A 12,498-nucleotide genomic window follows, 5' to 3' on the forward strand; every position below is an offset into this window, starting at 1 on the left:
CTTTTTGAGTGATTTAGGTACTTGCTATCTCTCACATTGTACCTATGAGAATGGATACTATTGGAGCGCTCAGTGACAGTAAGCAAAACAAATTAGATTTGGGATCTTTTCAAAGGCCAACGCTGAGCCAAAATAGGTCATCTTACCACTTCATCAATCATTGGCGCAACTGTGCTTAAAATGCTCTGCATGGTTAAAAAATACAGTAGAGTCTTAGAAAAGTACAGCTCAGAAACAAGCCTTCCAGCCTATCTAGTTCATGCCAAACTATTTAAACTGCCTACTCCCATCAATCTGCACCAGGATCATAGTCCATGTTCCTACCATCCATGTACCTATCCAAACTTCTCTTAAATGTTGAAACCGAGCTCACATGCACCACTTACACGGGCAGTTCACTCCACACTGTTATGACCATCTGAGTGAAGAAGTTTCCCCTCATGTTCACCTTAAGCTTTTCACCTTTCACCCTTGACCCCTGACCTCTAGTTGTACTCCCACCCAACCTCAGTGGAAAAAGCCTGCTCGCATTTACCCTATCTTACACCTCATAATTTTGTATACCTCTATCAAATCTTCCCTCAGTCTTCTAAGTACAATATTCTAGCTGCTAAAATAATCCAGAAGAGAGCAACTTAAAGGATGTTGGGATTTGACTGTGAAAAGCATGACTGGAAATTGAATACATTCACTTCAGTGCCACCCCACATTTACAGGCATGGGTCAAAATGAACTGCATAGCTAGCCCATCCCTGTACTTATGTAGCAAATATAAAAAGCCTCGCCCTACAACAAAAATTCTAAAATATACTGTACATATTAACATTTATCTATTTTAATTTCAGATCTGTACCCATGTCCCCACTTATCATTCTAATTGTGCTTCCATCCTGGCCATCATACAGAATTATTTTTTCCTCATGTTCCCCTCATGATCCCCTCAAACTTCCCCTGGCCTGCTGACTTCCTCCAGCATCTTGCGTGTGTTGATTGGATTTTCCTCATCCAGATTGAAGGTGGGTCTGCATCTGGCCGTCCAAGTGACATCTCACTCACCATGAGATATGCTGAAGGACAAGGAGGTGATGACAGAAAATGTTCCTCTTTGAGATTGTCCTTGAACACATCCTGAGAGTGGCAGAACATTCTCACAAAAGTATTTTTTTTTTATTCTCATGTGAGAAAGCTGAACAATCCGCTCATGGACATCAGCAGATGCGCAAAACCTAGTGTTGAGAACCTGAAGCTCTGGCAAAGTGGATATTCATCCATCCTGTCTACTGGCAACAAAAAATAATGATTTTACTTACATCTGTAATCATTTTGCCTCTGGTCTTGTTTCTCTCTCTATGATTGGCTCGTTTCTGTTTTTGCTGCAATACTCGCTCCCTGGTGGTTCGATATTCAAGAGCAAATTCACTGATAATCTTACAGAATTTGTGAATGTTCACATCTCGGATTGCATGTGGGGGATGTCCCATGAACAGCAGAAAGGCATGGAATCTAGGAGACAAAAGACGAAGATCAGAATCTGTATGATATAACCTGTTCATTCCTTCCACTTTGCACTTGTGAATACGTGACCACTGGAACAAATTGTGCATGCGTGACAGTTAACATGATGAGTAGTGATAGTGTTGCAAACATTGAATGGGATGTTGTTTACAGCAGCATTCCTTACAGATTCATTTCTGCAAACAGCTTCCCCAACACACATAAAGTTGTAGACGAGAGTTATACTCAGATGATCTGGGAAGGTGGGATGATTTCACTTCTGTCAGGGATCTGGCAGAATAGGTTTCAGATATAACACAGCTATTCTTGCTTCTTTGATAGATGGACAGATTTTAGCTCTGATTCTTTGGCCACTGATCCAGAGCTCATTTGGAAATGCATACATGGACTACTGTATGAAGTTCTAATCCAGAACTTGATACAGTGGCTACAGTGGCCCACGTATGCATTTAATTGGCATTTATACTGCTCTTAACCTTTTGGAAAATAAAGCAAAAATTACAACTGTGGGGACTTTTGTTGAAATGAACAACAGATGAAACAGGTACATACCCAATTGCTTTCACAAAGTCACTATAATACTCATTCAAAGAATAAACAAATAGAAACTTCAAACACATACAACAAAACTTAGGGGATGAGTTTTGAAAAATAAATGCTCAACTGCACCTACGATGAATGTTTTGGTCCAAGTTTGCACAGTGCTTTTTTGGCACACATCAGGAGATTCTACAACTTCTGCATCCTGCTGGATTATTCAAGATAAAACTATTAGATGATTCCACCATTCCAACTGTTACTGGGGAAACCATTTACAGGCACCTGGGGAAATTTTAGACATTGAAAATAATCATAATATCCCCTAAAGACAGGCCATAGGAAAGCACAACTGCAAAAGAGTAAAACTTAATTTTCTAGAGTGCAGAACAGCACAGCTTTCTCCGTGAAGTGGTGAATCTCTGAGAAGATCCACTGATTTTTTTATTCAATGAAAGAGTCATGCATCTTTATAGATCTTTCCAGTTCCTCAGAATATCTTCAAACGTTTCATACTAATACTGTTGCCAATATTGTAGTGTAGGAGACACGGCAGCTAATTTATGTGCAGCAAGCTCCCATAAACATTATATAGTAATGACCAAATTGTAATAATGACAGCGTTAATTAATTAATTTTATTTAGAGATGCAGCACAGTAACCAGCCCTTCTGGCCAAAGAAGCCTACACCGCCTAATTACACCTATGCGACCAACTAACCCATACTTCTGGAGCAAACCCACAGAGAAAATGAGCGAACTGTTCACAGAGAGCAGCAGAATTGAACCCGGGTCATTGGCACTGTAATACTGTCATATTAAATGCTACACCTCCACGACACTGTATATCTATAGAAACTTGCAAGAATCTTTAGTAACATACCAAATCTCCTCAAACTCCTTATGATGCATAGCTGGTGGCATACCTTCTTCATGATCGTATCAATGTATTGGGGACAGGACTAGTATGCGTTCTCCTGAATTCCCCTTCCTATAATATAGAATCAACTACCACTTTGAACATCATCCCTTCTCAATGTGACGTTTTACACTCAAGTGTGGTGGGTTCAGATTCAACTTCAATATTTAAGAGAAATTTTTGTTAGGTACATGGATGGGAGGAGAAAGGAGGGCTGCAATCCAGGTGCAGGTCAATGGGACTAAGCAGATTAATAATTCTGTAATGGCCAAAGGACCTGTTTTGGTGCTGGAGTATTCTATGACTCCCTATGCCTAACTGTGATAGTGTGACCAGATGATTTGACATAATTCTTTCAGTCTCTTCAAAACATTCTGGTGGGAGGTGTAGACTAGTGAGAACTATTAAACCACTTAACTTCACAGGAAAATGAAAGTTAGATTCAAATAACAAATATTTTATCTTTCTATGTTTAGACAAAATAGAGTATCTTAATCCTCCTGATGAAGGGTCTCGGCCCGAAATGTTGACTGTACCTCTTCCTATAGATGCTGCCTGGCCTGCTGTGTTCACCAGCATTTTCTTGTGTGTGTTGCTTGAATTTCCAGCATCTGCAGCATACGTGTTTGCGTATCTTAGAAACATAGAAAATAGGTGCAGGAGTAGGCCATTCGGCCCTTCAAGCCTGCACCGCCATTTATTATGATCATGGCTGATCATCCAACTCAGAACCCCGCCCCAGCCTTCCCTCCATACCCCCTGACCCCCGTAGCCACAAGGGCCATATCTAACTTAATCCTCCAAAGGTTTAATGGATCTTAAAAAATGTGATGTGCGAACATACTTCAAAATTTCCAAAGCTGCCAACTTGTTTGTACCTCTCTGGTTAAATTCCAGATTGCACCCAAAACTCTCTCAAAAAGCCTGATTATGCTTCCATCCATCTGACTCTCTTTTTCTTTTCAATAGGGATCATAGGACTTTCCAACACATTGGACAGAAAACGTTTGCCAACCATCTGGACAAACTAATGGATTCTTTTACTTAATTTGGTGAGAAAACACTTTTTCTACTTCACACATTTTTGCTCTCTTGGAGTCATGGCGTAATACAGCATAGAAACAGGCCCTTTGACCCAATTGGTCCATTCCAGCAAAGATGCCCATTCAAGTTAATGCCATTTTTCCATGTTTGGCCCATAACCTTCTAAACCTTTCCTATCCATGTCTTTTAAAAGATATTATACCTGCCTCAACAACTTCTTCTGGCAGTTTATCCCATACCACTATCATCCTCTGTATAAAAAAAATTGCACTTCAGGTTCCTGTTACATCTTTCCCCTTAAACCTTTTACTTCTGAATCTGGACCACAGAAAATAGACAAGTGCATTCATCCTAACTATGACCCTCATGATTTTATACAGCTTGATAAGATCACCTCAGACTCCTACACTCAAAAGAAAAAAGTCCTTGCCTGGCAAACTCAGTCCCTTGAGACCTGTCAACATCCTTGCAAATCTTTTTTGCATGCTTTCTAGTTTAGTAGCATCTTTCCTAAAGCATGGGGACCACAACTGAACATGATACTCCATGTGCAGCCATACCAGCATCTTCTGCAACCACAGCATAAGCTCCCAACTTCTACGACTGCTCTAATTTGAACAGGTAAACTTTAGCACTATGCTGGCCCACTCAATCTTCGGGTAGAGAGGTCAGAGCAATTTTGAGTCCAGAGGAAATTTCTTTCAACCTAATGGAGTGGCGGAGAAGAAGAACTCTGATTGTAAACCTTCACTGCCTTGCGGCCATACCAACCCATGGGAAAGGCTTCGGGAGTAAACTCCGAGGAAGAAATCTGGAGCCGGGTTCACTAAGGCAGTTTGACGTTGGTTATAACTTCACTCTGGCAACCTCTGCGACGACTCTGATGCCAAGCTGTATCGACACTTGCCCTTCCCTTGGACTACATCAGTGACGTGGAGAGGGGGAACCCGCTGCATGGGGAACAGCCGGTTCTTTAAACCTTCCTGCCCGGCTGGCACCCTGGAGAGGACACAGTCCACCAGAGCGCAAACCCATGATCCCCTGGGATTGACGGCTGCCTACTACTACTACTAATGGAGTGGTAGGTGCACTGTGCCATCTTAGAAATGTGATATATTTACAACCAGGATGCCATTCAGCCTATTTTATGTGTGCCAGACGAAAAGCTACCTAATCCTATTTTCCAGTACAAGGTTTATAGCCCTGTAGGTTACTTCTTTTCAAGAATACGTTCAAACAATTTAGATGTGATGAGGGATTCTGATTCTACCATCTTTCAGGCAGTGAGTTCCTCACCTCTGATCATAAGACCCTAAGATATAGGAGCAGCATTAGGCCATTCGGCCCACTGAGTCTGGGCTCCGCCATTCCATCATGGCAGATTTACTCTCTCTCAATCCCATTGTCAACTATTCTCCCCGTAGCCTTTGATGTCCCCACTAATCAAGAACTTATCAACCTCCTCTTTAAATATGCCCAATGTCTTGGCTTCCACAACCATCTGTGGCAATGAATTCCACAGATTCACCCCTCTGGCTAAAGAAAGTCCACTTCATCCCTGTTCTAAATGGACATCCCTCTACTCGGAGGCTGTGCCCTCTGGTCTTAGAATCCCCCACCATAGGAAACCACCTCTCCACACCCACTCCATTTAGGTCTTTTAAAATTCGAATAGGTTTCATTGAGATCCCTCCCTCATTATTCTAAATTCCAGCGAGTACAGGCCCAGAACCATAAAATGTTTTTCACGCATTAATCTTCCTCTGGACCTTCCCCATGTCAGCATGTCTTATCTTAGATGAGGGACTCAAACTACTCACAATATTCCAAGGTGATATTTTTTCTTTAATTTCTGTCCAGTCTTTCCATCAATTATTATAAACCCCCTTGGTTTTTGATTTGTCTGCTCAGGCAAATGTATCCTTCCTGTTTACTCTATCTATACCCTTCATAATTTCATATATTTCAATTAAGTTCTGAAAACAATAGCCCCATCTTATCAAATCCTACCTCATGACTACGATTTTCCATTGGTGGCAACAGCCTTGTAAATCTCCTGCACACTATCACCAGTGTAACCACATTTTTCCTGAAATATACTGGAAAGAAATGCACACACGCTGTGGCATAACCAATGCATGAAATATATGTCATGTGATTCTAATCTGCATTATTTAACAACAGCTTGTGTGACTAGCTAATGAGAATTTAACTGTCCAGTTACTGACCCAAATAAAGCATCAGTATTTTGGCAGAAAAGCTAGTGAACCCACTGCAATGTCATTACAGCCGTAAAAATGCCGATTTACATAAATTAAAATCAAACCTCATGTCCTTTCAAAGAACGGCTGACAAAAATGCACTTTAACAAAGAATTTCTGCTTCTTCCAAATCTCTTATTTGAATATGTGGCCAAACACCCTGAAAAGGGCTGCTGTTACTGACCCATTTCTGTCCCTCATCTCTCTCCAGACATTGTTACGAGAAAAACATCTTTTCTGAATAAGCACCACAGATTCAGCACTTTGCATCCTCCCAGCACACTGGGGAGTAATGCATCTGGCAGACAAGTTAATTCGCCTTTCATATCCATGCTTTTCAAATAAGTTCTGAGGTAATGAAGGTAACTAACAAAAATAAACGATGACATATCATTAGAAAGAACTTTCTAAAATGATTTTGTATTTGTCTGCCTGTTCTTTTTATTTTATTGGACTATTTATTTTACAGCTCGAACTCCAGTAAATTTACTGGAGAAATGCTACTCAGTCTATTACGGGAGGCAAATTCCCCAAGTGCCAGATATACTGCAAGGATTAACCATTTCATGAAATTCAGCTTAGGATAGTGCTCTTATTTCCAAGTACAAAAAGGTGTGAGTTTAAATCTTAATCCAGAGATTTTAATAATTAATAATATTATGATTTTAATAGTGAAGTTGTCTTCTGTCTGAGATGTATATCAGAGCTCACTTTTTAGCTTGCTACCAAGAAAGTAGTGGTAAAGCAAAGGGGAAGGCCTGCTAATTGCTCAACCTTCAAACAATAACTAAAACGGATGACAATTACAATGCTGCTTGTGGAACCTTGCTGTATGGTAAATGCCTACGTTTCCAGCATTACAACAGCAAAAAAAATGTTTAATCGGCTGCAAGTTACTTTTGGATGACATATGAGATGCAGTGGAAAACATTCATAAGGAACATGTTTATAAATTAGTATATCTGGTGCACAGGAGAGATTTTCACCTCTTTTGAGGAGGCAAAACCGGAAGAACACTTTATAACCTTAGATTCCCAGAGCAAGTCACAAATCTGACCAGGTAATGCCCACAACTACATGACACAATGAATGGAAAACTGTATAATATGTGCACCTGAAATGTCAGATTTTATGGATGACTGACTAGATCTCCACTTGGAATACATTAGTTTTGAATGATATATTGGCACAGTAATGATATACTTATCAAACTAGGAGGTGAATAACCTGTTCCAAACCATATCCGGAAACTAATTTTCAGTCAAATGTTGGAAATTTAGTTATTAACTGATTTTTCTCCAACACCCCATGGTATGTGAAATCTTAAGATGATTGGTCTTTTGGTCAGGAACTTAGCACACATTGAGGACAGGAGAGATAATAGCTTGGAATTACAATGCCTCATCAATTTTTGACATGCTTCTTCTTATCCACAACTCATTTTGCTGCTATATTGGAGTGCATCTATAATATCTTTGTTCCCATCAAACCTTACTCTGATTTATAGCATCTCCATTTTTCACCTTTTTCTCAATGCTCAGTTTCCATCATTAAAATGTTCTGAGACTGTGTTCCTTATATGCAATAAGTCCTGTACAACTTATTGAACTCATTGCTATTATTTTTGTCTTCAAAAAAATTGAAAGCAAACTTCTTATTATATATATATATATATATATATATTCATATATCCACTTATAAAAATGCTTTAAATTCATGACAAATTTTCTCTCACAGCCAACAGCCATATTTTAATAATCTCACTCAACTGCATTTCATTGCTAACATTTGACTAAGCTTCAGTTTCTATTTCTTTCTCCCTTCAATTTGAGACATAATTGCAGCAGAGAACTTGGCCACTTCCATGACTTTTGACAAAATAAAAAAACTGAAACAGAATTATCCTGGAAACATCTTTAACTTACATCATTTATAGTATAGTATAGAGGGCTTCATTTTATCTTGTACCTGTTTATTATCCTTCTGTGAACAATTTTTAAAATGATGATCCTCTCAGCACAATCCTTCAGGGATTCGGACATTTTCTGCTTAAGGGAGGGCTTCATTTCATGTTTTGCAATTGCCTTTAGGTGATCCCATGAGGCTTTGCATCTCCGCTCTAATTGACAAAGATTTTCCTGAAGCTGGTTGAAGTCAACCTGAGAATAACAGATTTTTTAAAAGTGAATCTTTCCTGCACAGCCATTTTATCAAGTATAACTTATGTTTATTTAAATTCTGGAAGTCAAAGAAAACAATGGCCAAGAAGCAAGAGTTTAAAGGACAGTGGCAGCAGAAAAGAATTCATTTAGGAATAACATGCTAGATCAGCTCAGAGACAAATAAAGCCAGATGTTATGGAGACATTTTGCTCGAGGATAGAATCATGCTTATTTTACTTTCAATGATTTTGATTGTTTACAGATAAGACTGATTTCTAATGTAAGATATATAGCACAGTAGTTTCAATTCTATCAGGAAAAAGAGAACTATTGGTGGAACAGACAGGATCATCACACTAGACCAGTGCAGCAATGGGGCTAAATATTTGCTCCGATAAATCACCATCCCATTAATGCTCAGGGAGAGTGGTACTGTACACTGTAGTGAAACGACAATGATACCAGGTCCAAGGCACACTGACAAATAAAACTGAGAACTTGATTCAATAGAAAATTAACCATAATCTTCAAGTTTGTTTATTGTTATTCAACTGTACATGTGTTTATCAAAAGAAGCTGTTTCCTATCCTAACAATTCTTGCCCTAATGCTACAGTACCTCCAGCCTGAAGGTCAAAGAGATTTTTGAATGTGTGGGAGGGGTCACAGAAAATGCTAAGGGCCCTGCGTATGCAGCTCTCCTGATAAATATCTCTAATGGGTGAAGAGGGTCCTCGCAATCCTTTGAAGGGACATGCCCAGGTGCCTTGCAATTCCCATACCAGACAGTGTGAGGCAGCTGGTGACACTCTCAATGGTGCTCCTGAAAAATTAATTAAAATAGCGGGGGTGGGGGGAGGTGAGAAGCCAAACTCACCCCAATCTTCTCAGGATGTGGACACACTGCTGTACTTTTCTGACCGAAGATGTGATGTTGAGGGACCAGGTGAGATCGCCCATTATGCGTACTCCCAGAAAATCAGTGCTCCTAACCCTCTCCATTGAGCAGCCACGTTTGTGTTGTGAGGAGTGGTCAGACTGCATCCTCCTGAAGTCCACAATCATCGCTTTGGTCGTATCCACACTGAGACACAAGTTGCTGTGCTCACACCATTCTCCTAGCGGCTCTACGTCCTCTCTGCATACTGTCTCACCATTGTTGCTGTTGAGGCCAACGACTGTTGATGAACCGGTTTGAACTGGATCTAGGAATGCAGTCATGCGTCAGCAGTGTGAGCAGCAGCGGGCTAAGCATGCAGCCCAGGGGAGCGTCAGTGCTCAGTGTGATGGAGCTAAAGATGTTTCTGCCAACACGGACTGGGTGCAGCCTTTCTGTCAAGAAGTCCAGGATCCATTTACAGAGAGAGGTGCTGTGACCCAACCAGGGCTGTTTACCACCAGCTTCTGAGGTAGGATTGCATTGAATGCTGAGCTTGAGTTAATAAACAGCACCCTGGCATATAGGCACCATTTTCCAGGTGGGACAGGGTGGCATCATCAGTGGACCAATTTGAGCAATAAGCGAACTAGAAGGGGTCCAATATAACAGGAAGATTGGATTTACTGTGATCCTATCGCTCAAAGCACTTCATTATTGTTGAAGTCAGTGCCACTGTAAGGTAGTCTTTGAGGTAGGTTATTGAAAACAGTGCTCCCTAAAGGCTATCAACATGTACAAACCAGGTCCTAATGTGTGCTTGCCTCTGGTAGCAAAATCAACATGCAGGTAGAATTTAGGCAAGACTGTTTTCAAGTTAGCATGGTTGAAGTTACCAGCAGCAATGAAAAAAAACATCAGGGTGTGTGGATTGTACGTCACTGATGGCACCGTAGAACTCATGAAGCGATTCCCCAGCATCAGCAATGGGTGAGGGATGTACACAGCCACCATCACAACAGCAGTGAATTCCCTCAGTAAACAGAAGGTCCTTGACCAGTTTGCACTACAATGGAATTTGGATGGTCTTTGTTCCAATGATTTTCATTATTGCATAATTTGTGTTTATCTTGTGAATATTGTGAATGTCAGTATTCAATACTATAATCCCCTTCAAAACTAGTCAATAAACTTCAAGACCTTGGCCTCAATACCACTTTATGCAATTGGATCCTTGATTTCCTCCTTTGCAGACCCAAGTCAGTTTGGATTGGGCACATCTCTTCCACAATCTCCACCCTCCATCAACACAGATGCACCACAAAGTCGTGGGCTTAACCCCCTGCTCTACTCACTTTACACTTACAGCTGTGTGGCTAAGCACAGCTCCAATGCCATATTTAAGTTTGCTGTGGACACCACTGTTGTAAACAAAATCAAAGGTGGTCAAGAATCAGCATAGAAATCAAGAGGGAGACTGAAAATCTGTCTGAGTGGTGCCACAACAACAACCATGTCTTACTGACTATTGAGTTAAGCAGGAGGAAACTAGAGGTCCATGAGCCTGTCCTCATTGGGGGGATTAGAGATGGAGAGGGTCAGCCACTTTAAATTACTCAGTGTTATCATTGCAGAGGACCTGTCCTGGGCCAAGCACACAAGCGCAATTATGAAGAAAGCATGACATCTATAACTTTGAACAACTTCTAGAGACATGTGGTGGAGAGTATATTGACTGGTTGCCTAGTATGGAAACACCAGTGCCATCGACGGAAAACCCTACAAAAAGAAGTGGATATGGCCTAGTCAATCATGGAAAGGCCCTCCCCACTACGGAGCACATCGACACAGAGCACTGTTGCAGGAAAGCAGCATCCATCATCAGGGATCCCCACCAACCAGGTTATACTTTCTTCTCACTGTTGCCATCAGGAAGGTGGTACAGGGACCTCAGAACACACACCACCAGGTTCAGGAACAGTTATTACTGCTCAACCAGCAGGCTCCTAAACCAGAGGGTATAACTTCACTCAACTTCATTTGCCTCATCACTGAACTGTTCCCACAACCTATGGACTTATTTTCAATGACTCTTCATCTCATGTTCTTGATATTTATCACGTATTTATTATTATTTCTTCTTTTTGTATTTGCACAGTTCGTTGCCTTTTGCACCCTGGTTGTCCATCCTGTTGCTGTGGTCTTCTGTTGATTCTATTATGTTACTGGGAGTTACTGGGTGTGCGCGCAACAAATTGAATCTCAGAGTGGGTTGCATATGGTGATGTAAATGTACTTTGATAATAAATTTACTTTGAACTTTGTGTCTCCAATGCAATATGACTGTGATGCTGCTGCAAGTAAGTTTTTCATTGCAACTCTGTCTATGACAATACACTTGGCTTTGATGTTACACATATTGAAAGGCAAAGCAGGTTCGAGAGCCCATATTACCTTGTTGCTCTGATTCCTCATGATGATAATTTGCAGGTATAGTATACTCTGCTGCAGTGTGAGGATGGAAACAGGAGAGTGTTTATGATAACAATGCACAACCTCAAGGATCTCCAGCCTGGATTCCACTAACTATTTTATAGCCTTCTCCACTTATGATTGATGCATAATGTCTTCATATTTCCCATCTAAAATAAATTACATCTGAACTTTCCAGCAAGATTACAAAGTGAAAAACTGCGCAAAGCTGGCTGATTCCTGAGACACTGCTATAATGTACTAGTATGTGAAGGATTCCAAAATATCCAAACTCCTTAATTCGAAAAGTTCTTGAGTAAACAGCTGAACAATATTTTGTTACCTTCTACTCTGGCTGGAAAATACAGCTGCACCATCTGGATAATAGACAGAGAGAATTTTTTTTCGCTGACATACCTTGGCTGACCTTGTGATGGCCCCAATCTCAGAGTACAGGTCTGAACTATCTGGAAATTTTTCCACCACAATGGTTGCAATGTGATGCAGAAGAGACTGCTTATGCACCGTGTCTTTCACCTCCGGAACCTTCTCCAAGTACCCCAGCTCAAAGCCTTTGGCCTATATAAAAAAAGGAGAAAAAATGCTTAATCCGGAAAAATACATTCAGAGGTTTAAGCAAGCTTTCTTTTCCTTCCAAAACCAGCTGATAACTGTGGCTGAGAACACTTGAACATTCAAAAAGCACTGTTCTA

General features: G+C 40.6%; 1 protein-coding gene across 19 annotated transcripts in view; it reads right to left on the reverse strand.

Moving 5' to 3' along the window:
- The window catches only part of fhod3b (formin homology 2 domain containing 3b), a 580,851-nt gene that overhangs the window by 28,555 nt on the left and 539,798 nt on the right, over positions 1–12,498 (reverse strand). For all 19 annotated transcript variants that reach the window (XM_072283418.1, XM_072283417.1, XM_072283413.1 and 16 more), the window contains 3 exons: positions 12,203–12,364; positions 8,244–8,434; positions 1,311–1,503 (listed from right to left, as the gene is read on the reverse strand). In XM_072283418.1, the coding sequence (XP_072139519.1) occupies positions 1,311–1,503; positions 8,244–8,434; positions 12,203–12,364 (546 nt within the window). The remainder of the gene's footprint in view (positions 1–1,310; positions 1,504–8,243; positions 8,435–12,202; positions 12,365–12,498) is intronic.

Source organism: Mobula birostris, chromosome 19, assembly GCF_030028105.1.
Source record: "Mobula birostris isolate sMobBir1 chromosome 19, sMobBir1.hap1, whole genome shotgun sequence".
NCBI lineage: Eukaryota > Metazoa > Chordata > Chondrichthyes > Myliobatiformes > Myliobatidae > Mobula > Mobula birostris.